Below are 26,387 nucleotides of genomic sequence, written 5' to 3'. Positions count from 1 at the left end.
ACATCACTGTTAAAAATTAGGTCCTAGTTCTGAAGGACTTTTCATTCAAAAGTTCATGGCTTATGTTAATGAGAATATGCACATATATTTATGTGCTGCATATATTATAAGTATTTGAGGACTTCCCTGGTGGCACAGTGGTTAAGAATTGCCTGCCGGGGGACACGGGTTTGATCCCTGGTCTGGGAAGATCCCACATGCCGTGGAGCAACTAACCCCATGTGCCACAACTACTGAGCCCTCGTGCCACAGCTACTGAAAGCCTGCGCACCTAGAGCCTGTGCTCCGCAACAAGAGAAGCCACCGCAATGAGAAGCACACCCACCGCAATGAAGAGTAGCCCCCGTTCCCTACAACTAGAGAAAGCCCACATGCAGCAACAAATACCCAACGCAGCCAAAAATAAATAAAATAAATAAATTTATTTAAAAACAAGTATTTGAGAAGGTGATTTAGGACTCTCAATTATAAATTTTCAGGGCAGGAATCTTGCTTATTTTGCTGCTAAGGAAGGTGAATAGGCTGACAACAGTGGCATGAAAAAGCCTTTTACTTGTTAAATCATCAGTCTAAAGGAGATAAACAGGTTAAGTTTGTTCTCCCAATACCCAGAGGCAAAATTTTCACTCAGTTATTACAACATTACCACAAGCCTGTGGATTCTGCAAAAGTTGCCTAGCAACATTACAGTTAGAAACAACACAGGGTAGGGAAAGAACAGGAAATTTGAATTAGATATGCCCTGGGGCAGGTGGGCGTGACCCGTACAGTGAGTGCTGTACTCTGAGGAGCATGAAATTTTAAAAATCGGAACAATCATTTAGAATTTCAGTTAGGACATTGCTGCAGTTAAACCATAACACTGTGCCTGTTCTCAGCTGGAGGAGGCAGGGCCTGGGTTTCTTACTCATTTTGGCACTTTTGTTTTAAAGAACACTACATTTTAATTATTTCAGAAACATTTATTAAGAACCTTCTTTGGGGCCAAGGCACATTGCTTGTTGCTGGAGCTCTACAGACTAATAAAACTCGATCTCAGCGCTGGGTGGGAGAGAAGCCAGACATGTAAACAAAGAGTGTTACATAGTCCATGCCGGGTGCAGTGGAAAGTCTGGAGCCGGGAATATCTATTTTACATGGAAGTGGTGAAAGTCAAATGGTTCTTGCTCTGATTACTGCTTTTAACAATACTTAAAAAAAAATTCCTTCTTTCCCCCAGTAATTTTATACATTTGTTGGGAATTTACCTTTCCTATTGTGTGTGAGGACCTGGGTGTGAACCAAGAACTCTTCCCTTCCCATCCGGAACCAGGCCCCTTTGCCCCAGCCAATTTCAAGAACCTCCTAGTTCAGGGAAGCAGAGAGGTGGAAAAGTTAAGAGGTGACAAAACCCAAAAAATGTTAGAAGATTGTTTACCTCCAGGAAGGGGACTTGGGCTGGGGGTTGCAGGGGTAAGTCGGACACTTCTATACCATTTGAATTAATAACATAGAGAGAAAAATAAACCAATCAACAAATATTTAAGTAAGGGCTCTATTATTCACTCAGAAGATATTGAGCACCTAACTCACATCAGAATACTGCAATAAACAAATGGAAAATGTCCCTATACTCAAGGACCTCATTTTCTAGAAGGGAATAGGAATAAACAATCAACACACTTTGAAATAGATATAAGCCTGTAAAGGAAATAAAGCAGCGTGTTGTGAAAGAGTCGGGGGGGGGGGCGGCGTGAGCTTGCGTGCGAAACGATAGAGGATATAGGATTCCTATATGGGAGAGGCTTAGGGGCAAAAACCTCGCTCTGGAGAGGTGTTTACTCAGCTTTAAAGTTTCTGTTTACCTAGGAAGCACACTATTTTTACATACAACTCATGTTACAGATCAATAAAGAGTAGAAGTTTTCTAAAGTTATTTTTATTTACACTTCACATGAAATTGAGAAAATGTTAACTATCCGTATCAAAGAATTTATATTTCTCACTAGGAGAGAAGTGTTGGAGGGAAGGTGCTAAAAACCACTCCTTGGCTTTGGCCACGGATTATCAGAGAACACCTCTCTCTGATATATACAAAAGGGTTAAGTTCCAGTCTTCTGAGAGCTTAAAATTAAGTTTGGACTAACACACAAAAAAGACACATTTATACATCAGTTAGCAAATATTTGGAGAAGACGACTGTTTACCCTTCACTGCTTCTTCAGTTATGTGATCTCAGGGAATTTCCCATGTGTTTCCATTGTTAAAAACCACCTTGAGTTTAACCTTTGAAAAGTGTTAGAACAACATATATGGTCGGGTGTTAATATCCATAAAGTGCCACAATAAGAAAAACAGACAAGAGAGATAAATGCAAATGGCCATTAAGCCCATGAAGACTGTCCAGTGATATGAATCAAAACAAAACTACATCTACAAACATTAAGTACCCACTGATGTCCAGAATTCACCAACGGTGTACTCTAATCCACCGCTTGTGAGAACGTAAATTTTTTTTTCTGGAAGGCAGTTTGACAGTTTATATATACTTTGAGTCAGTAATTCTCACTTCTGTGAATGTATCCTAAAGAATAAAAAACAAAACACAGAGGAAAAACAACACGAGAAGGAACAATATTCATTACGGGGTTACTCACAACTGAAAAATTGTCAGAAGCTTCTATGTGCGACAGTAAGAGACGGATTAAATCACAATTTGACGTAGTACTAGAGAAATTTTTTCTTAAGTTGCTTTGAAACTTGCAGCGAGCTGAGCCAATCTGTTTTGCCAACACTTGCCCACGTGCTGGCAAACAAATATAAACACCGTGGCCGCGTGGTGGGCACTTGGTTTTGTGCTTAGGGCCCAGTGTGGTGCTGCTTTATTTACTGTGGGCAAGTGGGGGCGGGCGGTGGAGAGCGGGGACGGCAGAGGGGACTATGGCCTGCGAGCGCTCCCCTCGCGGCGGACACACCGGCCCCTAACAGACTCTCTGGGGGAAAACTGAGGCTCAGAGGTCGCCCCGCATCCAGTGACCTCGCCTCGAGAACTCGAGCGTCCGTCTTCCGGCTGACTTCGGTATCGGCCTAACCCATTTGCACACGGTCGCAAGGGTCCAGAGGCCGGAGGCACCATTCCCGATTCAGACCTCGACCCTGCAACCAGACTCCCCACAGCCACGCCCACTGAGCCCCAGGGCCCGGCACCAAAGGGATGCGGGACAGGATGTCGGTCTCCCTGGGCAGCGCCCAAGGGCCACGGCGGTCCCCCTCTCCCCGCGACCCGCAGGGATCCCGAGGGCTACGCCGTCGCAAGTCCCGCTCCTGACTCCGGGGAGCCGGAGGGGCGGCGAGGAAGTCGTGTCCAGGCCGGCGCTCGGCTCGGCCTACTCCAGTCCGCACCCTTCGCTCCTCCCAGAGGGCTGCCTCTGTTCCCCGGCCCGGCCCCGTCCGGGTGGCGGCGGACCCAGCTCCCAGCCATCCAGCTCGCTCATAGGACCGGAGCACTGCGCCCGCCCAGGTCTGGATCCGCGCGGAGCGGGGGAGCGGGGCGGGGGCGTGGGGGGCGGAGCCAGCAGGTTCGCGCCAAAATCGCGTAGTTGATCCCTCCCCCGCGGGCTGAGTCGCGCCCTCCTTTTTTTTCAAACCCCGGGCTGGGCGGGGATTGGTGGACTGGGCACTCACGTGGTTAACGGTCGCGGGAAGCCGCGGAGCCCGAACTTGCTGCTGGACCTGCGGAGACCCCAGCCTCGGCGCCCGGGCCCCCCCGCCTCTGCAGAAGAGTCCGCGCCGCCGCCGCCGCCGCCGACCCCGCCGGCCGCCGCCCCGAGAGTCCCGGAGCCGCCGCGCAGGCCCGCCGCCGCGGCCACCAGGCGCGCCCAGTCGCACGTGGCGGACCCGCCCCCTGGGCCGGCCGTGCCCTGGACTCCGCGGGCCCAGGTTCTCCGGTCCTCCGCCCCGGCCCCGTGGGCGCGATGAGCTTCCTGAGCCGGCAGCAGCCGCCGCCGCCCCTCCGCGCCGGGGCCTCGTGCACCTTGCGCCAGAAGCTGATCTTCTCGCCCAGCAGCGACTGTGAGGAGGAGGAGGAGGAAGAGGAGGAGGAAGGCAGTGGCCACAGCACCGGGGAGGACTCGGCCTTTCAGGAGCCTGACTCGCCGCTACCGCCCGCGCGGAGCCCCACAGAGCCCGGGCCCGAGCGCCGCCGCTCACCCGGCCCGGCCCCCGGCAGCCCCGGAGAGCTGGAGGAGGACATGCTGCTGCGGGGCGCCTGCCCAGGCGCGGACGCGGCGGGCGGCGGGGCCGAGGGCGACTCGTGGGAGGAAGAGGGCTTCGGCTCCTCGTCGCCGGTCAAGTCGCCTGCAGCCGCTTACTTTCTGGGCAGCTCGTTCTCGCCTGTGCGCTGCGGCGGCCCGGGGGATGCGTCCCCGCGGGGCTGCGGAGCGCGCGGGGCTGGCGAGGGCCCCTGCTCGCCGCTGCCCGACCACCCGGGCACCCCGCCCCACAAGACCTTCCGCAAGCTGCGGCTCTTCGACACGCCGCACACCCCCAAGGTGAGAGGACGCAGCTGCTGGGGCGCCCCGAGCCCGCGCCGGCCTAGCCTTTTAAAAAGGCAGTGGCGCCGGGAGCCGAGCGCGGCGCTGCCCGGGTTCGGTTACATAACCGCCGGGCCGCACCCGCGCTCGCTCTTCTGCGCCGCAACAAAAAAGTTGGCAGTCCCTCTTTTGGGCCCTGCCCAGAAGTTGTCCGTTAAGATTATGTAACTGAACAATGGGCCTCGTCTGGAACTTCATCTTTCAAGGGGGCTGATCGGCGCAGTCCAGGTGGCTGACGATTTAACGCCCGCCGAGTCGGGGCCTCCCCGAGCGTGGCAGCGGGGAGTGTGGCACCGATAACGTGGTTTGGAATGATGCTCGAGTGGTCCTGGCCCGACCACCTGACACTCCCGAGCGCCGCAGCCATCAGGTGGCTTTTAAACGCAGTGTTCTGTCCTGTAATTTGGGCGGCGCACGCAGGAGTTCGGTTAAAAAAAAAAATTCATGCGCTTATCGTTTCGTATCAGGTGGCCTTATGGGGGAAAGTTTGAGGTACGGAGGGAGACTGCGCTTCGACTTGGGAGAAAAGGCTGGCCTTCAAGCATTTACAGTCTTAAAAAGATTCGTAAATAACTAAGGGGTAGCGTTTAAGCCTCTTTCCGGACAGAATATTTATTGGGTAAGCGTTTGTTTACACCCTTGGGTTTGCAGTTCCCAAGTTTGGTCAGCCTAAGTGTCAGGATTAGGAACGTCCAACTGTTAAAAACCAGCATTGGTGTTGTTGCCTGGACCCTCAGGCTTTCATATACCGTTAATAAGGTATCTTAAAGAAGTAGCTGTTCAGCACCTGTTTGCTGAATGGCTAGTGAGTAAGCAGATGACCACTTCTAGAACTTTAGAAGTAACACAAGATTTTAAAACGGACACTTCCCGAAATTAAGACAGGTGCCGCATTTATAAGATTAGTGCAGGAAATGCACCTTTTTAAGTGAGTCAGTTTCAGTACCGTTACTAGTCATAAACCTCAGGAAGATGTGTGCTTTTGTGCTCTACTGTTTGCTAGCCGACTTGCCCAGGGCAAGATCCCTCTGGAAGTGAGGGGAGGAGTCCTACGGAGGAGGCTTTCAAAGCCCTACTTGGATGGGGGAGGGGAGCTTTTATGGGGCTCCCTGACTGCTTTCCACTTTTAGATGGATTGAAAGGTTTTGTTAACTTTTATCCTCTAGAATGAACTTAATTTTAGTCTGCATTTATATTCTTTTTAGGGTTAGAGACCTTATTTTACTTGGCCTTTTCAGAAAAGGTGGTTAGTATCCAGCTTCAGGCTCCTAAGTTAACCACTGTTTATTTTGCTTGAAAGATAACAAAGGCTTGTGTGTTGCTTTGACCTACACATTCAGCCTCGTGAGAGCCTTGTTGAAAGTTCGGTTGAGAAGGCCAGCTATAGCACTTGGATCCTAAACATTTTTTTCCCCCTCCTAGAGTTTGCTCTCCAAAGCTCGAGGAATCGATTCCAGTTCTGTTAAACTCCGAGGTGGTTCTCTATTCATGGATACAGAAAAGTCAGGAAAAAGGGAATTTGACATACGACAGACTCCTCAAGTGAATATTAATCCTTTTACTCCAGATTCTGTGTTACTTCATTCCTCAGGACAGTGTCGTAGAAGAAAGAGAACATACTGGAATGAGTAAGTTATTTATTATTCAACAGTGTGGTTCCCCAACCACCCAAGACTGGTTTGGTATACTTATTAAAGTTTCATTTCAACTGAATGACATGGAAGTTTATGCACTGAGAATTTTCTCCATTATTAGCAGTTCTCAGTAATCACCTGTGGAAAAGAGTGGTATGGGAAAGGAAGGAATAAAGAGCCTAGATAGTAGGAAATCTGCTGGTGTCAAAATGAGACAGGCAGAGAAGGTTGATTTCCAAAGGCTTTAATTTTTATATGTGTGGTGGTGTTGGTGTATCTAAGCAAGAACAACATTTCCATCAGTTGAGCTGTATCTTGTCATTACAAAATTAAATGCTTTCTTTTCTGTTTTCATTCATTAAATTTTCATTTTGTTATATACCTGTCAGACAAAGTTTTGGATCTCTAGTTGATGTATCTGTCAGATATGTTGATGGAAAAAATAATATTTTTCAGTTCCTGTGGTGAAGACATGGAAGCCAGTGATTATGAGTTTGACGATGAAACAAGACCTGCTAAAGTAAATAGATTTTGATTTTATTGTTTTTGAAATTTGATTTTCTACGTCTTAACAAGCTACCACATATACATGTTAAATAAGCCACATATGCAAGCTACCATATATGCATGTTAAAACATAATTTTTAGGGAGGAGTCAAGATGGTGGAATAGGAGGATGCGGAATTTGTCACTCCTCACAAGTTCATCAAAAATGCGTCTACAAATGGAACAATTCCCACAGAGCACCTGCAAAACATAAGATATAATTTAAAAATTTCACACATAGTGCTATCACCATAGTGAAAAAGTCATTTTCATACCTTTGTATTTTTTATATATATATATATATATATATATATATATATATATATATGGATACACTTTTTATTACAGAGAATTACAATTACTGAAAGCAACATGAAGTCACGGTATACAACAGAATTTCATGAGCTAGAGAAGATTGGCTCTGGAGAATTTGGTTCTGTGTTTAAATGTGTGAAGAGGCTGGATGGATGCATTTATGCCATAAAGCGATCAAAAAAGCCATTGGCTGGCTCTGTTGATGAGTATGTATTAAAGATTTTGTCTTCTCTTTTGTTCAGTATGATGTTACAAATGTTAAGGTTTTAGGTGGTCAATCATTGAATTTAATTCTCTAACGTTTGAGAAGTTGTAATGATTTAATCAGATCCATTTCATTTTGTGCCATTAGTTCTTACTGGACTTGGAAGAATAATATAAGGGGTCTGATCTTGGAGCCTAACTTAAATTTCTTATTTCTAGTGGCATCCATGAATTCATAGTGAAGTGGAGTTTCATCTTTTCTGAATTCTAGGGCCAGCAAGCTTCCTTCTTTCTAACATTCTTTAATGGAAGTCTATGGAAAAATCTGGTACAGAGTTTTAACTCCCTCTCTTTCAAGCAAGTTGTCCTTCAGCATAATGATAGATCCAGAAGTCAAGATTCTTTTATGAACTTTCAGATAAATTAACTCAGTTCAGGCTTGAATAAAAATGATTTACCATTCTCTTAATCTCAAACTTCTAGGCAGAACGCTTTGAGAGAAGTATATGCTCATGCAGTGCTTGGACAACATTCTCATGTAGTTCGATATTTCTCTGCATGGGCAGAAGATGACCATATGCTTATACAGAATGAATATTGTAACGGTGAGTAATATAATGGTTCCCTTGTAAACTCATAAGCTCAAGAAAATGAACACCAAGGAGATACTTCTTTTTATCTAAAGTCTTGCTCTAATTCTATATATCTTTTATCTCTTGTAAATTCAAAGATCAGAAGCCTGATCTTTGAATTTCAACATGAATTTCAAGTGCAAGTAATTCTTACGTAGAAGTTAGTATTGAAAACCTTGTTCTTGCGTGCATATTATATGTATGCCTGTTACTCAAATTAAACTGATTTTCTTGAGAGGACAGCAGCCTTGCCATATATATTTTGGTATCCCTAGCACTTAACATAGTGTGTGGGGGGGATATAGTAGTTAATAATCCAGGCTCCCTGCATCTAGCCTTCCCTTTCCATTTCATTTTATGTGCTGCTAAAACTGATATTGGTTACTCATAAAATGACAGTGACTCTCCATTGATACAAATTTAGCCATTTGTTGAATCTTGCTCCCCCTTCCATCTATCCAACCTAGTTTACCACTAGAATCCACTGAGATGTTTCTGTAAAGTAAGAGTTATGCTCTTTTAGTTCCCTAGTTGTGCCTCCCTCCCTCCTTCCCCCGCTAAAACAAGCATTTATAGAGGTTTAACTTTGGACCTTTGTATAGCTTTGAATTTCATCAGGTCCTTCAGCAATCAACGTGTGTCCTTCCTTTTTTATTAAAGCTTTACCAGAGTCCCGGCCTCACTTCTGATTCTTACAGACAGCTGTTATTAAATACTTAAATCTTTATATATGATGGATTTTTATTTCTGTATATCTTCAGTGAATATTAGAGAATTTAGAATTTAATGAACAGTCGAGTAGCAAAGATTATTTTTGTTGATTCTCATTTTTTCTTAAGACCAGCCATTTCATAGCTTGTGAATAAATAAGTGTTATAGGTAGTAGATTCAGGTTTTCTGTATTTGAAAACAAAACAGCAGTAAAAGACTCATTTGTCTTACCTGACTTCTCATTGAGTTGTCATTTTAATCTCCACCCTTGAAAGAATAAGTGCTCAGTGTACAGCATTGCTGCTATTTTGTTTCACACATCTGTTGAAATGTTTCTCTTCATACCATCAAAACATTTTTGAAGCTATCGCCCATGGCCTTGTGTTTCTTAACCTCCATTTTTTAGTAACCGCATTTAATAATAGTACAACTTTACCATAATACCTTCTCCCCTCCATATTTGCTAGATGCCGTCTCCTTTTAGTTTCTATCTGCCTCTCACCTTGTTGGATGTGCCTGGCTCTCTTAAGTATTTCAGCCACAGTCCAGATACATGGTTGTGTCATTCAGATGATTTTGAGAAAACTCTTGGGCCTGGGAGTTGGGAGGGAATGAGCCATCTTGCTAACCCTCTCAGATTACAGAGACCTTGTCCTGTAATAAAGTTAGATTATAAAATAATCTTTTGAAATAGTTTATTATTTTGGAGCATTGTAAAACACTTAAGGAATATGGATCTTTAGAAAACAAATAGACCTCTGTAAAATAGGACTGCCTCTTTGTATGGTTGTTTATTTTGCTTAGATGAAAGACAGTGAGGCTATCTAGATACATTTGTGAGCTCTTCTTTTGTTTCCCTTTTCCACCATTCTCTCCACGTAAACCCTTGAATGTCCTAATAGGCCTGGTCTTTAGATCCTTTTCTACAGTTTCACAGGGAAGGATTCTGTTATCATTCATTTGTTGTGTTGATTAACTGATATCCTTTATCTTAACTGAATTTCCTTATTGTCTCAAACATCGTTTGCATTTTGAGCCTTTTTTCTTGGTTTGGTGATAGACTGAATTTCTACTCTTGATAAACAGGTGTAGAAAAATGTTGATAGATAGGGGAGGAGAACTTGAAATATCAGATCAATGGTTTGCTTTTCTCACCTCTTGCCCTTTCATCAACAAGATAGAAGAACTGGCCTAGCTGTAGTTGCTAGACCCACTAAAAAGCAGCCATGTTATTTCTTGGTAAACTTGATCTAGGACTCCAAGCTCACCTGTCTGACAGGCTTCTTGACCTGCTCCCTCCTAGACCCCTCTTCTTCCTGCAGTTCAAGATTTGTTCAAGTTAAGTTCAGAAAACATACTTAATCCTAAGCTCTCCAGGTGTGTGATTTATTTATTTATTTTAAACACATTTGACGTTTTGTTATTCGGTCTTGTTCAAATTATAGGACCTCCTTTTCTGAGTAGTATATCATTGACCTGGATTTTATTACCTTGATTCTGATTTTATTATTCCCAACTAAGCTTTAAATGGAAGTGGTTTATTTATTTATTTATTTATTACAATAACTCCTTGTTTCCTCTGAGACAGAATATAAACAAAGGTTTTAAGTATAAACTTAAAGTTTTTTAAAGTATAAACAAATTAGCTAATTGGTTTGACTGATTCTATAAAAGTAGGTTATGTTCTTATTCATAGTAAGGGTAGTATAAATTAAAACGATACTAAGATACTGTTTTTTACTTACAAAATTTTTAGACTCTGTTGTTAAGTGTGTGGGAAAACAGGTATTCTCACACATTAAACATGGGAGTATGAATTGGTACGGCCTTCTCTAAGGGGCACTCTATGTGTGTGTGTTATTGCCCCAGATTTATCTTCCAAATCCCCAGATTTACATAAGCTTATGCTAGCAGAATTTAAGTATTAGCCATTTTGAAATCAGAAACTGAGTGTACTGTTATTTTATGTGAGCTTTCAGAGGTAATCAGATCTTGGCACTGATGGTGTGAATACTAACTCTAAGCTCTTTTGCCAGATAAACAGAAATGGCCCTCTCAGCTACAGAAATTTATTCTATATGTAATAAAACACTGTTTCCCACACACACTGTGCATGTGTATATTACATTGTACATACCCTTTGACCCAGCAGTTTGTTTGTAGGAGATGTACTAAATATGTGTGAAATGACCAATGTACGAAGTTATTCCCGCGACCACAGTATGTAGTATTAAAGGCTTGGAAATTATTTCTAAATGTCCATCAATTAGGGGATTGGTTAGTGTATTACCATTCAATTATACAGTGGAACTCTGTAGACACAAGAAAGAAAGGGGTAGTTTTGTATATTGGTAGAGAATGATCTTCAAGATAATGAAAATATGTTTTCGCTTGTGTAAAAAGGAGTTGAAAAGAATACGTAAGAAACTGGTAACATTGATTTACTCTGGGAAAGAGAACCAGGTGCATTGCTGAAGTATGTATTCATAAGACAGAGACTTTACATTGTACTTTGTACCCATGTGAGTGTATTACCTACTGAAAGAATAAATAAAATTTGGATTTCACAAACAGGTTGAAGAGAATAGGTCCTATATAAAATGTCACTTTCTTGGTTGTGTGTGATCATACAGTAAAGATGGAAGAAAAATAATATTTCAGGAAGAAGAAGATTCTAATTTTTCTTGTGTTTGTTAGGTGGAAGTTTAGCTGATGCCATAAGTGAAAACTACAGAAGCATGAGTTACTTTACAGAAGCAGAGTTGAAGGATCTCCTTTTGCAAGTTGGCCGGGGCTTGAGGTATATTCATTCAATGTCTTTGGTTCACATGGATATAAAACCTAGTAAGTATTATAGATCCTCTGACCTGTGTTCTTTAGGGTTATAGAGAATAAATGACTTCATTAAAATAATATGGGAACATAAACATCTTACTTTGTTTTTTCATTGTTAGTTTTAAAAGATTTTTGACCCACTTATTAGTATTGTTTTATTTCCCATCACCTCTTCCCTTGTTATCCCAAATTTGAAATAACAAACTCACTTTTACTAAAAGTTAAAAATGTGCTGCATCTTATGGGAACCATGTAGTCTCGGAGTGGGACTTTGGGGAGACTAAAAGAACCTGTGTTTAAAGCCCGTCTCTTGTACTAGGCTATAGACCCATAATTTTAAATTAATGCTGGTGCCACTAACATGGTTATTAGAATAAAATGATAAATTTGAAAACATAGGTGCTACAAACCTGGAGGTATTTCTAGTCTGTAAAAGAAATAATAAAATTGTCACTGTATGACCCAGAAAACAAAATGATAGATGTATTGTGATTATAAATGTATTTAAAATGTTGCAGATAAATAAGCACTGGAGAGTTTAGGAACATAGTGGTTTTATTTTTTTTCTCTTTACCATTAGATCATTTTCAGCTAAAAATTGATTTTTATATATAAATGGCTCTAGTAGATCGACCATACTATGGCTCAGAACAACCTCATAGTATTCTTTCAAAGGCTTATGAGGTTTCAAACTGAAGATGCAGTGGTACGAATCAAGGTGTAGGCCTACATAATTTTATGTTAAACGGAAACAAAATTGTATTACAGAAGTAGTAATTAGTACATTGTAGAATATTTTAAAATATAGACAAGCTGGACAAAAAGAAAAATTAAATCCCCATTCTTCTATTAACCTTTGGAACTACAGTTATAATGTCAGTGCTACTAACAGGGTTATTAGAATAAACTGAGCTGTGAAGATGCTTTGAAAACTTATGTGCTGTACAAACATGGTGGTATTTCTAGCCTGTAAAATGCCATCAAAATGTTACTGTTTTATTCAGAAAACAAAATGGTACATGCGTTTAGATTGTCTTGCATTAAAAAAAGTATGCAGGGCTTTCCTGGTGGCACAGTGGTTGAGAGTCCGCCTGCCGATGTAGGGGACACGGATTCGTGCCCCGGTCCGGAGGATCCCACACGCCGCGGAGCGGCTGGGCCCGTGAGCCATGGCCGCTGAGCCTGCGCGTCCGGAGCCTGTGCTCCGCAACGGGAGAGGCCACAACAGAGAGAGGCCCGCGTACTGCAAAAAAAAAAAAAAAAAAGTATGCAGGTGAATCCTACACTAACATTTTAGTGCAAATTCCTCTCATTTAATCAAAAATAACATCATAATGTACATACTGTTTTATAACTTTTTTTTTTCTTGGCGGTACGCGGGCCTCTCTCTGTTGTGGCCTCTCCCGTTGCGGAGCACAGGCTCCGGACGCGCAGGCTCAGCGGCCATGGCTCACGGGCCCAGCCGCTCCGCGGCGTGTGGGATCCTCCGGACCGGGGCACGAATCCGTGTCCCCTACATCGGCAGGCGGACTCTCAACCACTGTGCCACCAGGAAAGCCCCATAACTTTTTTTTTTAAGACAACTGTCTCTACCTTTCCATTTCAGTAAATTTTTATCTCATCTAGTAGCCAGATCATATTAAAATTTTTCCTAGTTGACCAAAGTCCTTAACAGTTGATTCGTCCAAACTCATTTCCATTTTAGGACCATGCATTACACCAGGTTAAATCCATTTTTCTTTTTTAGGTTTTACCCTTCCCCAACTTAAATAATAAAAATAATACAGACCTTGTCTTGCAAGATATCCTTTCTTCTGGGTTTGACTGGTTGCTTCCTAGCTTATTCCTTTCTCTATCCTATAAATTAGAAGTTATAACTAAAAGGTTGATGTATTTAAATTAAACATTGTAGGCTAGGTGTTTTTAAGTTGAATTTAATGAGGTGGTGTTTTTTTTCTTTTTTAATCTATGGAAATATGTGTGATTCATGGGAATTTAAATCATTTTGCACAACTTAGTTATATGAATTATGTGAAGAATTTTTTTACATTAACTTGCTAAAATGTTTATTTTCCAAAAGGAAAAACTATATTTGAACTGATGGCAGTTAACGTGGATCAGTAAGGTTTGCCCATACTCACTCATAGCTTGTATTAAATGTCAGACAAACATAGTGGATTCTTATATTACAAGTACAAAAGTTGAAAATATTAGGGTTTGTGAAGTTTTAAATTTACAAATATCACCATAAGATAAGTTGTCCTGTAAATAAAGCAAAATTGGAAAGATGCCTCTAGTGAATGTAACATTTATAACTTATATACTATATTGATAAAACTACTAAAATAAAATCTGCCACTAAAACTTACGTTAATCATGAGCTTACCTGAATTAGAAAAAAAAAAATGTGTACAGCAGAAATAATGAACCACAGAACCTCATTGGGATGTAGATGCTGTATGGTCAGCCAAACTCAATAGCTACATGACTTATTCTTTTCACACCAGCCTTGTAGCATTAGATTAAAATTTGTTCTTTGGCAGCATCACAAATTAGTATGTTAATTGCCTTTTGTATTATTTCTAAGTAATTAAAACTGCTGAAGATCAGTGTGTAGGTGACAAGGGTCTAATGCAATGGTTTCCAAGTGTTCAAGGACCAGTGCTAGGCCAGAAAATATATTCCTAGAAAATATAGTCCCAGTTCTTGTCCCCTGAGATTTTCATTCTTACTGAGTTTGGGGTAGAACACATAAGAATCTATATATTTAAAAGCTTTCTGGTTGATTCTGTTATATGACTTGTTTGTGAACTTTGGTTTAACTGTTAACTGTTAGTATGGCTAACCTAAATAACTGTTTGACAGGTAATATTTTCATATCTCGAACTTCAATCCCAAATGCTGCCTCTGAAGAAGGAGATGAAGATGACTGGGTATCCAACAAAGTTATGTTTAAAATAGGTAAGAAAGAAAAATAACCAGATTATTTCCTCAAAATAAAGAGGGAGAGGCTGGTTTGTTTTAATTCTTGACTGTATTTTTTCAATACTTCTAGGTGACCTTGGGCATGTAACAAGAATCTCTAGTCCACAAGTTGAAGAGGGTGATAGCCGTTTTCTTGCAAATGAAGTTTTGCAGGAGGTAGTTTTTCTCCTTTAAGCCATTTGCTTTGTAATACTTAACCAGTTGCTAGAAAACTATAAATGCAGATGTACTGAAATTTTATGCTAATAACTTGTAGAAAGGTAATACAAAATAGAAAGTGTAAACTGTTAACTGTGGACGTATTTAATCTAGCGAAAGTCAGTAAAGGCAAAGATTTATCATATTCAGCAGTGGTGGAGTTGCAGTAAAAGAGAAATTTCCATACACTACTGGTGGAACTTTAAAATGGCATTGCCTTTTTGGGGATCAAAGTGTTAGTATTGGGACTTCCCTGGCAGTCCAGTGGTTAAGACTTCGCCTTCCAATGCAGGGGGTGTGGGTTTGATCCATTGTCAAGGAGCTAAGATCCCACATGCCTCGTGGCAAAACGTAAAACAGCAGCAATATTGTAACAAATTCAGTAAAGACTTTAAAAATTGTCCACATCAAAAAAATCTTAAAAAAAAAAATGTTAGTATCTTTCAACATTTTAAAATCATGTACGCTTTGACCCAAAATTTCCATTTCTAGGAGTCTCTCATTCAGAGATAGTCATATACAAGTAAATTGAGAATGATGTAAATATGTGTTTAGCAGTAAGGGAATGATTAAGTAAATTATGGCACATAGTTAATACTGCTATTTCAAAAAGAGTGTTGCAAAATATTTCTTGATAAGAGTTTTGAATGAAAATAGAACAAGTAGAACAAATGAAGTGTATGATTACATTGTTCTTTTTATATGTATATTTGTGTTTTATACGTATATGCGTATTTCTGACTTGTTGATATATGTATGTTTTGTATTTTCATATGAATGCCCCCAGGGGGATAGGAGTTTCTTCTGAGAGTTGAGCTGGGCTAGTGATAAAGAAGAGGCCTTTTAGAAATGCCTAAATACTTTTAGAAATGTATTTACTTTCCCACCCCAGAGTGTATATTATTTTATCATTAAAAAAATAATAATCTCCCCAAATTTAGCTTGTTCTCTGAATAGGTCCTAAACTTAAATGTGGCATTGGACATTTTAATTTCGTTTTATTTCTCACCCAAATCATCATTGAGGTGTAATCTTACTTTATTTTGGCCATTTTTATATTCCCTTAAGTTTCTTTTTTTTTTTAATTTTACAGAACTATACTCATCTACCAAAGGCGGATATCTTTGCCCTTGCCCTCACAGTGGTATGTGCTGCTGGTGCTGAGCCTCTTCCCAGAAATGGAGACCAATGGCATGAAATCAGACAGGGTAGATTACCTCGGATTCCACAAGTGCTTTCCCAAGAATTTACAGAGTTGCTAAAAGTGAGCATTTTATATATGAGGCACTTTATTGACATGATTCAATATTTTATTTAATTGCATGCCTTTACATTAATTTTACTTCTCTTTTTAAGGTTATGATTCATCCAGATCCAGAGAGAAGACCTTCAGCAATGGCATTGGTAAAGCATTCAGTATTGCTGTCTGCTTCTAGGAAGAGTGCAGAACAATTACGAATAGAACTGAATGCTGAAAAGTTCAAAAATTCACTTTTGCAGAAGTAAGTGATGGGGTTTTTATTTGTTTTGTTTTTACTTTCTCATTTTTATTCTCAAATTTTAATGAGAGATGATTTAGGCTTTCCATCAGTGAGGAATATAGTGGCTTGGCATGTTATACGGTTAAAGATTGGGGATTTCTGCTTTACATTGGTATTTGACCTATAAATTGTGTTGTTTCTAAAGTTTGAAATTATGGACTTAAAAATTTTTTAAACTTGCATATATTTGCAGTGGTGATAAGCCCCAAATTGTCACAAAAACTAAAATGAGCAGGTATCAGTTTTTTCCCTCCACACTCTCAACATAAACTAACATTTTCCTTGAAACGTTCTATTCTACTTATTTATATGAAGGGATGAAATAAATGTCGATTAGGTTAGTAGACGATTCTCATATTTGCTCTGAATGACCTTTGACATTTTTGAAAACTGGTTGGAATGATCATTCTAATTCATTTGCTTTATTGCTGCCGTTTTGATTCTAACCTAATAAAACTGACTTGAAATATTTAAAGGTTCCTTTGCCATTAGTTTGATAGCCATCATAGTTCATATAAAGAGGAAGTAGAATTTTCCTTTTGTCTGTATTATGTAAAGAGATCTTCACAATACTGTATTTTTTCTTTCCTCAGTTGCATGAGTAATGATAACATGCAAAGATCTCCCAACTGATAATGTAGTTTGTATTTGGCCTCTTAGGTTCCCTTCCTAGGATTAATACAGTAGGTGAAAAGTCTTGTTTCCTATTTTTACGTTCTTAGAGAACTCAAGAAAGCCCAGATGGCAAAAGCTGCGGCTGAGGAAAGAGCACTCTTCACTGACCGGATGGCCACAAGGTCCACCACCCAGAGTAATAGAACATCTCGACTTATTGGAAAGAAAATGAACCGCTCTGTCAGCCTTACCATATACTGAACTACTCATTTCCCACCCCCCAAAAAAAACTGTGACAAGAGGAAGCTAGGTTGAAATCACTGCTAGAATCCAGTTTGCAATTACTTTCTCAATCGGTGTCAGTAGTTTTACTGAAATATGTTTTAGGACTTTTATTTGTGAATTACAGTTGAAAGCTGTATTTTGACCAGTGCTATATCAGGCTTTTGTCTAGTTTTACCAGTCTGTCTTCTGTAGGATGTCAGTCACTGTTGGATGTTACACCAGCCTTTCCAGGGTTAACCACTGTGGTGGTGTGCTGCTTATAGTTAGCTGTTGCATTGTAATAAAAGGTATCTGTCTCTGTAGTGACTTGTAAAAAAGGACTCAAGGGCTTTATTACATACCTATTCTCCCTTTGAAAAGGGAAATGCTAAGAGACTCAGTACTCCTCAGCCTTCAATGTACCTGTGTGTCAATCTTATATTTCTTTTTTTTAAATTGTGAATTATACTTGTATATCCCACTGGGAGCACTTTGTAGGCATTGCATGCACCATGGAATGATGATTCTGTGGAAGTACTGCCTTGTGAATTTGCTGCTATTTTAGTTGTGTCTTTGCTGTAAAATTGTAGCATTAAACAATCATCGTTGTTAATAGGCTTTCTTTTTAAAACAATTATGTGAAATATATAGCTGCTCTTGATGAAAAGCAGCTATTTGCCTTTTTTTTTTCTTTGAACTTTGAAGCTAGTGCATTGGAGAAATGCACCTCCCCCCCCTTTGGAATGCTGTATTAATGTAGTATAATTATTACTGGTTTTGTACTTTTCCCTGATAATGCCCTTCCCTGACTCTTTTTAAAAAATGTTTCCTCCCTTCACCCAAGTTTTGTACTTGATTATATTGTTAGTCTGTTTTTTAAATGTTCTGCCTGGTTTCTCTTCCATATTTGTGTATATAAACTAATCTTGGTGATACTGTACATAGCTATTTGAAATGCCAGAATGACTTCTGACCCAAGCTTATCACAAAATATGTTTTATGTGTGATTAGCCATTTGACTAATAATACTGGCTAACAGATGTTGCAAAAAAATAGAATCTGTCTATTGTTTGTTTTTCTATTTTGGTTTAAAACATGTTTGCACTAGTCTGTTTGACTTGTGTTTTATTAACATTGATTGGCATATTAAAAGTCACTCTGAGCTTACTTTAATTGTCTAAATCTTTGTGATGCCTGTTTTCTACTAGTTTATCTCCATTATCACTACATTTTAAAATGTAGAGTGTAATGTATATGAAATACTAAAAGCAGAGGGCACATTTTTGACAGAATATGAAACACTGATTATTTAATGATGAGCTTTAGTCTACATTAGTTACATTTTGAGATTTAACAAAAATTTACCCATTAACCCTCAATGTTTTTTGTCATAAATAATATCTTTACATCACATTGCATATTATGCATTTGATCTGCTAGAAATATATAATGTGGTTTAAGATAGCTTTAGATTATTAAGTGAATATAATGGATAGGACTCAACTTTTTAATTTGAACTGAGTCACAGAAGAGTTTTGAAGTGGAGAGGGTTTTAACTCACTAAACTGGCCTGGATTTTAGAATTGAGAATGCAAGTTTAAGTGATTAACAGTGCTAATTCTATGTGACATCTTTTTCTGACATAGATTAGAACCAGAGAGTAAGCAGTGAAGGCCTTTTAGCAGGTAAAAATGAACATTGCAAGATCCTTGGGCTTTTTGATCATGGGTACATCATTTCTTTTGATTAGGGTCTATTTCTTTCTGCTATAAACATTTCTAACAAGCTTGATTATTTTAGCTTTTAAGCCCACGGCATGTTAAAAAGTACAATTTAGAGGCACTAGAGGAGTTGGTGCAGATAAATTAGATATAAAAGCTGACAGGTATGGAAGACAGAAAAAGCTTCATAGGCTGGAGCAGGTAATACATTTCAGCCACTGAGGACAAAGCTATAAGAAATATAATAATTGGTGTTTGTGAGCATCACTAAGTCGTTAATGTGCATTTTTCTAGTGCACTAGCTTCAAAGAAAAAAATCAGGTGTTTTTCATCAAGATTTGCAGTAAGTTTTTCACATTGTTTAAGAGTAGTAGATTGAGTAGGAAAAAAAATCTGATTTTCAAAGAGGGAATTCTGAGGCTCTCTGAAAACTGATCATGAGAATTGGGCTCATATTCAATACAGTGTACTTAGGTTAAGTGCCTTTTATGTACTAACTGGTAGACCAAGAAATAGTGTTTGTCCACTAGGGACTTGGGATAAAATAGAGGAGATTCATGTAAACACAAAACGACAATAAAATGTGGTAAGTGCTATGTTGGAGGGATGGCTCAAAGGACAATTTATGTACCTACACCTTGGGAGGAAGCTGGTGGCAGGTTAGAGAATGGATCGTGGGAATTAGGCTTAGATTGGCTTCAAGGCCATTGTACTAAATCAGTGTAAAAGTAAGGAGGGCCTGAACTAGGAGGTCTATGCATGGAAACAAGGGGATAGGATTTCATTAGATGGGCACACTGCACATTGAACAGGTTTTGTTTGTTTTTATAATGGAATAAGAACTTGTTAGCATAAGGTCAGAATTGGGAGAATCAGCTGCAAGTGCTAATATGGAAGCATTGAAGAATTTCCCAGAAAAATTAAAATGCAGAGGCCTGTTATTGTTTGAGACAGATATTTAACACTGATAAAATTACTTTTTTGGAAAGCTAACTTAAGTGAGGAAGAAAATTTTAAAATATTGATTATGCAGTTGAGTAGGAGGAATCCCATACTGCAGTTGACTACAAATTGAAACTGTTGCCTTACCTTTATCTTGCCAAGAATCCAAGGCAATCCCCTTTAATTAATGAACTAATGTCTTTTGAAGAGCCGATTCTTAAGCTTTGATTTTTTTACTCTGTTCCAGAGGGCAAGAAATGGTATTTTAAAAATTGGTAACAGCTGGGTTTGGGTAATGCTTTAGGCTGTCTCCTAATTCTTAAGCAGCAGCATCCTGACATTAGTTTTTCTTCCTCCCCAGTTCATATCCACAAAGCATCTCACTGACTTTAGCCAGCAGATCAAAGTTGTTGCGTCCTTCTGGTATTTTTATTTGTGAAATTATTTAAGGCCAGTTAAAGCAATCAACAAACAGGATGGATCAAAAGAAATTTTGGAAGTGTTTTGGATGCTGTGAAAATCATAATTGAAGCTTGGAACTAGGAATTTGGAGGAAACTGCCTCAGTATTTCGAAGGCATTGGTTTAACTGTAAAAAGCATCACTGAAACTGATTGACATTGCGGAGTGAGTGGATCTAGACATTTCTCCTGAAAACCTGGTTGTACTGTTAGACATTTCTCAAGCTCAGCAAAGTAGATTTTTATATAAATGCGAGAGTAAGACATCATTGAAACTGTCCCTCTCCCAATATTTAACTTTCAAAAACTTTGAGAGGCTTTCATCTGAACGTCATTGAACTTTTTTTTTCTTTGTGGCAGATGACCCTAATTTTCAATGCAGTTCAAAGGTCTCTGGAGTAAGGAAAAATATCTGTGTATGCTCTAGGAAGAGTTACCAGGAAAAGATGACATGTTCTGTCCAAACTTCGTTAAACTAAGAGCCTAAGAAACCTCAGCCAGTCCAGCCCATGAAGAAAAATGCCTCAAAGAAACATTTATATTATAATTCATATTGTTTAGTTTTATATGATTAATAAATATTTTGAAGAGCATATTCTTTGTTTTGAGTTTTGACATTCTTGAGGTATGAAATGAGTTTCTAGGCCTGGAATTCCAGTTTATGGCTACCAATCCATTACACCAATAGGAAATGCAGGTTCAGTGTACAATGATTCCATTTAGGTTGATTATCTAGGAGAGGAGTTACCTTTCCACAGATTAGCATAGGGAGGCTCAGGTGAGTTCAGTAACTTAGGAACTCAATTTGGTAAGTAGGAGAACCGGAATTTCAACTCAGATCTCATAGCAAAGAATCATGCTTTTTCCAGACACGTGAAAGTTGAGGGCAACACTAATTAAAGGGCAGAGTGAGTCAGCAAAGGAGAACAGGAAGGAACAGTGTGAAAATTAGGAAAACTGGGAAGACTCTGGTATCGGCGAGACCAAGAGAGAAGTTTGAAGGAGAAACTGGTTAACTGTGACTGTATGCAGAAAAGATTAAGAAATGACTCAAAGCTCCATGAATGCATCTGAAGTTCACTAGATCTTCGGCAAGCAGTGTCAATGGAGGGGGAACAAAAGACAGGTTACAGTGAGTTGGGTGTAAATGGGAGATGGGCAAGTTGAGACAGCAAGTATAAATTATTTTTAAGAAAAATGGCTGAAAAAGCAGGGCAAGAGAGGAGAAGGCCATACAGCTGGAGAGGAATCTTTGGGTCTTGTGCTATCATTTATTGATCACCTATTATGTGCTAAATGTTTTCCATACATAATGTCATTAATCCTTATAAGAATTCTACACAAAAATCCCCATTATACACATGATATTTAGAGTGGTAAAACAAATTTCCCAGATGATATAGGTACAAAGATTCAGTTTTCAAACCAAAGTGTTTGGCTGTACTACTAGCCCAATTCATAGCAAGTCCTTTGAGCCTGGAGCAGAGGAAGAATGAGTGTGGATGAGACAAGTTTGGAAGTGTTTGGGGGAATGCAGGAAGTGGGGGAGGGGAATCCAGTCTGAGGCCTCTTATCGAGTCCCGTGAACTGAAAGTGCCTGTGCACAGATGCACACACGTGCGAGGAATGCTGCCCTACCCCACTGCATTCTTTCCTTCTAAATGAGAGAAATACATAGAGTATATACTATATAACCATTTAAAGCAAAGTTTCAAGGAATTTTTATGACTTAGGGAAATGTTTGAGTTATAATGTTAAAGTGAAAAAAAAATCAGGAAGCAAAATTGTATAACGGATTTTTTTTTTTAAAGCATTAAAAGAATGGAGGCCTAACAATGACTGTCATTTGAGCGGTGAGATTGTTGGGTATTTCCCACTCTTTTCTCCTTTATGAACCTTCTATATTTTAAACAATGAGCCTTTATTTTGTAATCAGAAAAAATACACTTTAAAAATGTTTGAAGTTATTAGCATGTGCAGTCAGTACAAATTGGGCAAGTCAGCCAGCTTGCAGAGACTTGTCCAGTGATCACACCTGCAGGCCCTAAAATTTCTGGTAATGAGACTATTCCCTTGAATCCAGGGGCACCTATGTGACCTGGGCTGGGTCAAATGGAGTTTCTCCTGGAACCCTGAAGTATCTCCATTTGCTATTAATATGTTGGCAAAGATGGGAAAGCCAGACTTTCCACTGCTTGGAAAAAGCGTATTGCAGGAGGAGAGAATGAACCAGCACAGAACCAGAACTGAGAAATGAGGAGAGCAAGATCTGACAGTGTTATCAGTCCCTGAAGCCAATCTCAGTTTGGTTCCATTACTGTATTTATTCCCCTTTTTGTCCTAAGCTATACTGAGGTGAGTCTCTGTTGCTTGTAATTAAAAGAGCTTGAGTGGTGCAACATATTTCTCTAAACTGACAGCCATGAATTAAATATTCTAGGCATTGTATGACTGAGAAGTGTATGCCAAAGATTCTAGGGTTCCTGATAAATCCCTTTGTTAAGGCTCCTGCCGTGTCAAGACTCGTGTGTGATGGCAGCAGACTCCTCAGTATCCCACCCTGGCCTGCCTCATTTTTTCTGGTTACATGTGGTTAGAGCATCAATTTTCTAGTGGTTCTTTTGTGTGAAGCACCATGCACAGCAGTTCCAGAAAGAATTCTGCTGATAGACTTGACCTCTCCTGAACAGGATTAGAAAACACACAGTTTTATTAACAGCTAAAGAGACTTACCCAGCCTGGTGATTTAGACAATAATTAGACTGTGCAGTCTGTTTTCCTGTCTGTATACACTATTGCTATGAGGTCAAAGATGCTTTTTTTTTTTTTTTGGTTGTGCTGTGCGTCATGCGGGATCTTAGTTACCTGACCAGGTATTGAACCCGTGCCCCCTTCATTGGGAGCACAGAGCCTTAACCACTGGACCGCCAGGGAAGTCCCAAAGATGTTGTTGTTGTTTTTTGCGGTATGCGGGCCCCTCACTGCTGTGGCCCCTCCCGCTGCGGAGCACAGGCTCCGGACGCGCAGACCCAGCGGCCATGGCTCACAGGCCCAGCCGCTCTGCGGCATGAGGGATCCTCCCGTACCGGGGCACGAACCCGTGTCCCCTGCATCGGCACGCGGACTCTCAAACACTGTGCCACCAGGGAAGCCCAACAAAGATGCTGTTTTTGAATGAAGAACCTGGAGATAAAAACCAGCGAGGAGTCTTAAATTTGTATTTGACATATAAATTTGGGAAAGGATGCTATTTATGCCTCTTCATTCAGAGAGGTGGAGGGAGTATTGAAGTTGGAGAAGGCAGAGGACCTAGTTCCCAAACAGATTCCTGGCTCCAGCTTTTTTTTTTTTTTTTTTTTGGCCACACAGCGAAGCTTGCGGGATCTTAGTTCCCCCACCAGGGACTGAACCCGGGCCATGGCGGTAAAAATGCCGAGTCCTAACCCCTGGACTGCCAGGAAATTCCCTCCTGGCTCCAACATTGAATGGACTGAAGTACAGAGTAGAATTGCACCCAGTTTTACTTTGTCGATTACATTCTTTGGTTCAGTTTTTCAATCAACATGTATTTTGAGGACCTGCACTGTGCTGGGGATTACTAACTAATGCTAGGCACTGAGCTACAAATACAAACAAGGTAATCCCCCACCCTCTCCATTGCACTCAGTTACATGGAGGTATCAGAAACATGTAACTATATATACAGTAAAATAAGTGCATTTGTTTTAACTTTAAAAAAAATTATTTTATTTATTTATTTATTTTTGGCTGCATTGGGTCTTCATTGCCGCGTGTGGGCTTTCTCTAGTTGTGGCGAGCGGGGGCTCCTCTTCGTTGCGGTGCGCGGGCTTCTCATTGTGGTGTCTTCTCTTGTTGCAGAGCACGTGCTCTAGGCTCACCGGCTTCAGTAGTTGTGGCACATGGGCTCAGTAGTTATGGCTTGCGGGCTCTAAAGCGCAGGCTCAGTAGTTGTGGCGCACGGGCTTAGTTGCTCTACGGCATGTGGGATCTTCCCGGGCCAGGGCTCAAACCTGTGTCCCCTGCATTGGCAGGCGGATTCTTAACCGCTGCACCACCAGGGAAGCCCAATAAGTGCTTTTTTAGGACATGCATAGGCCACTGTGGGGACAAAATGATAAGCAATTAATCCAGTGGAGAGAGGGGTGAATGTTGCTGCTCCCAGGAGAGGTGACACTTCATCTAGGTCTGCAAAGATGAGTACGAGTGTGCCAAGTGGATAAAGTATCAATAGAAGGGTTTCTTAGGTAGAGGGATTAGCATAAACAGGGCGCAGAGGAATGGAGCTGTGCGGGGTATTGGGATGGGGAGGATGTACTGTGCGTCAGAGGAGAGGAAGTGAGCTAGTGTTGCCCAGTTGTACTGGGAACCCAGATTCACTTTGTGAGGTTCATGTTTTCCATTTCTGGGTTTCAATTCTGTGATAAACTGCTGAGAAATACGGATTTCTGTTTATTTTTGTTCAGAGAAGAGTTGAAAATAATGATGAATGAACAAATGAAAGAAAAATATATAATAGGTCCTAGGCCTTGTCAGTCAAGGAAAATGACTCTGGGAGGAAAAGGAGGGAAGAGCTTCGATCACCATTGCAACTTTGGCCTCTTCCAAGCCCCCTCTTCTGGCAAGAGCCCAGAGTCCGCTCCTACTGCAACACTGGTCCTGCCGTCTGCTCCGTTAGCAGGCCAGCTACAGGCACTATTCCTCCTGTCGCCTGTACCATCCTACTGCCTCCAGTGTTCCCGGTACTGCCTCCCCTGTGCCCGGGCCCCTGTGCCTGAGCCTTGGGCATAGCCACCCCCATGCCCCTTCCTAGCCCCTGGTCCCTGAACGCTGAGCAGCCCCAGCAGAGACAGGAGTTCGGGCAGGTGGAGGTCAGGGCTGTGCTTTGGAGCTAAGCATCCCTTCGCCCTTGGCACGGGCCGCGGCTTCTCTTCCTTTCTTATTCCTTGGCGGCTGCTGTTGAGCCCCCGGGGTGTTGCTGTTATGATCTTGGCTGGAGTGCTTGCCAACAAGGCTGGGGCAGAAGGTTCTATGTAAAGGCTGAAATTAAAGGGGGAGGATCTTAACCAATGTAGCTAGAAGGTGAATAAGAGCTAAATCTTAGAGAACTACAAGGATCTGTGTAGAAAACCAAATTCAACTGCAGGCCAGAGGCAGAAGGCTTGGATCCTGGCTTGGATCAGGCTGGCACAACCCCCATCTACTGCTTCACTGGTTGTCATTCGTGTGTCACACTGGCTCCACGAGCTCACCCACACTGGCTCGCACATCTGGAAGCTCTCGCACAGGGAATCCCTGGCTTCACCCAGGGAGAGAACCAGACCCACCTGGGGAGTCTGCGACATGAGCGCTCCTCCCCTTCTCCCTTTCCTCCGCACTCCGTCTGGGAAGGAAATTCTTCCTCAACCACCAGGCTCCTTCTGTGAAACTGGAGCACATGCAGATTTACATCTGTTTGCATTTTCCCTTGGCAGGGAGGCGACTTCAAGGCTCTCCCTTTGGGCATAATAAAAAGAGAGAGCAACTCAGAGATAAGATGGTGTGAGGGAGGGAAATACAGAGGGCAGCTTGTGAAGACACTTTCGGGCAGCTTGGGACAGATGAGAGGGGTTGATGCCTTAGAAGTACAGCAGAGGGAGAGCAGCTGACAGAGCAAGGAGAGAGGGCTCAGCCATGTTCCCATGTGCTTTAACCCTTGAACTTAGCATGGGCAATGTATTAAGGCTATTTGACTGTGTTTTGGATAAAGATTGAAAAACACTTACTTAGCAGTGATGTAGCAATCCTTGCTAGGGGTGAATGCCTGTATTCTAATTATAGTATTGTAATTGTAATGTTCTAATACTTCCTTCTGCCCTGAGAAGTGTTTTTATTAACATGGGGTGGGTGCCCAGTGAGTGGGTCCGTGCTTTGGGACTCTGTCTCCTTGGCATAGCTGATTGATCCCGTGATCACCTGACTCAAGAGGGCTCTCAGATCTCCTCACAGCCCAGCCATCGGTGGTATTTTTACAAGACCAGACTTGGGTCTGCTTGCCCTCTGTGCAGCAAAGCCGATCTGCTGACACCGAGTCGTGGTGAAGGAAAGTATGGCGTTTATTGCAGGTGCTAAGCAAGGAGAAAGGGGCCGCTCATGATCAAACGTCCTAAACTCCTGGATGGCTTTTGGGGAAGGGTTTTCAAAGTCAGAGTGCGG

At 41.3% G+C, this 26,387-nt stretch overlaps 1 protein-coding gene across 1 annotated transcript; it reads left to right on the top strand.

Annotated features, from left to right (window-relative positions):
* Nucleotides 1-3,835: 3,835 nt before the first annotated feature.
* On the top strand, nucleotides 3,836-18,209 carry WEE1 (WEE1 G2 checkpoint kinase). The gene is made up of 11 exons (XM_079930438.1): nucleotides 3,836-4,529; nucleotides 5,994-6,199; nucleotides 6,662-6,725; nucleotides 7,100-7,272; nucleotides 7,754-7,875; nucleotides 11,311-11,457; nucleotides 14,314-14,409; nucleotides 14,504-14,589; nucleotides 15,725-15,895; nucleotides 15,988-16,133; nucleotides 16,895-18,209. The coding sequence occupies exons 1-11, from the start codon at nucleotides 3,954-3,956 to the stop codon at nucleotides 17,046-17,048; spliced, it is 1,941 nt and encodes a 646-aa protein (XP_079786564.1). The 5' UTR covers nucleotides 3,836-3,953; the 3' UTR covers nucleotides 17,049-18,209.
* The last annotated feature ends 8,178 nt before the right edge of the window (nucleotides 18,210-26,387 follow it).

Source organism: Stenella coeruleoalba, assembly GCF_951394435.1.
Source record: "Stenella coeruleoalba genome assembly, chromosome: 8".
NCBI lineage: Eukaryota > Metazoa > Chordata > Mammalia > Artiodactyla > Delphinidae > Stenella > Stenella coeruleoalba.
Note: the sequence above shows the minus strand (reverse complement) of the source record. Positions and strands in the feature narration are given on the sequence as shown.

Excerpts from the sequence above, each read along its gene's own strand:
- WEE1 (XM_079930438.1), top strand. The coding sequence starts at position 3,954 with ATGAGCTTCCTGAGCCGGCAGCAGCCGCCGCCGCCCCTCCGCGCCGGG. Across the intron at positions 11,458-14,313 it reads TCACATGGATATAAAACCTA|GTAATATTTTCATATCTCGA; the intron begins GTAAGTATTATA and ends ACTGTTTGACAG. Across the intron at positions 14,590-15,724 it reads CAAATGAAGTTTTGCAGGAG|AACTATACTCATCTACCAAA; the intron begins GTAGTTTTTCTC and ends TTAATTTTACAG.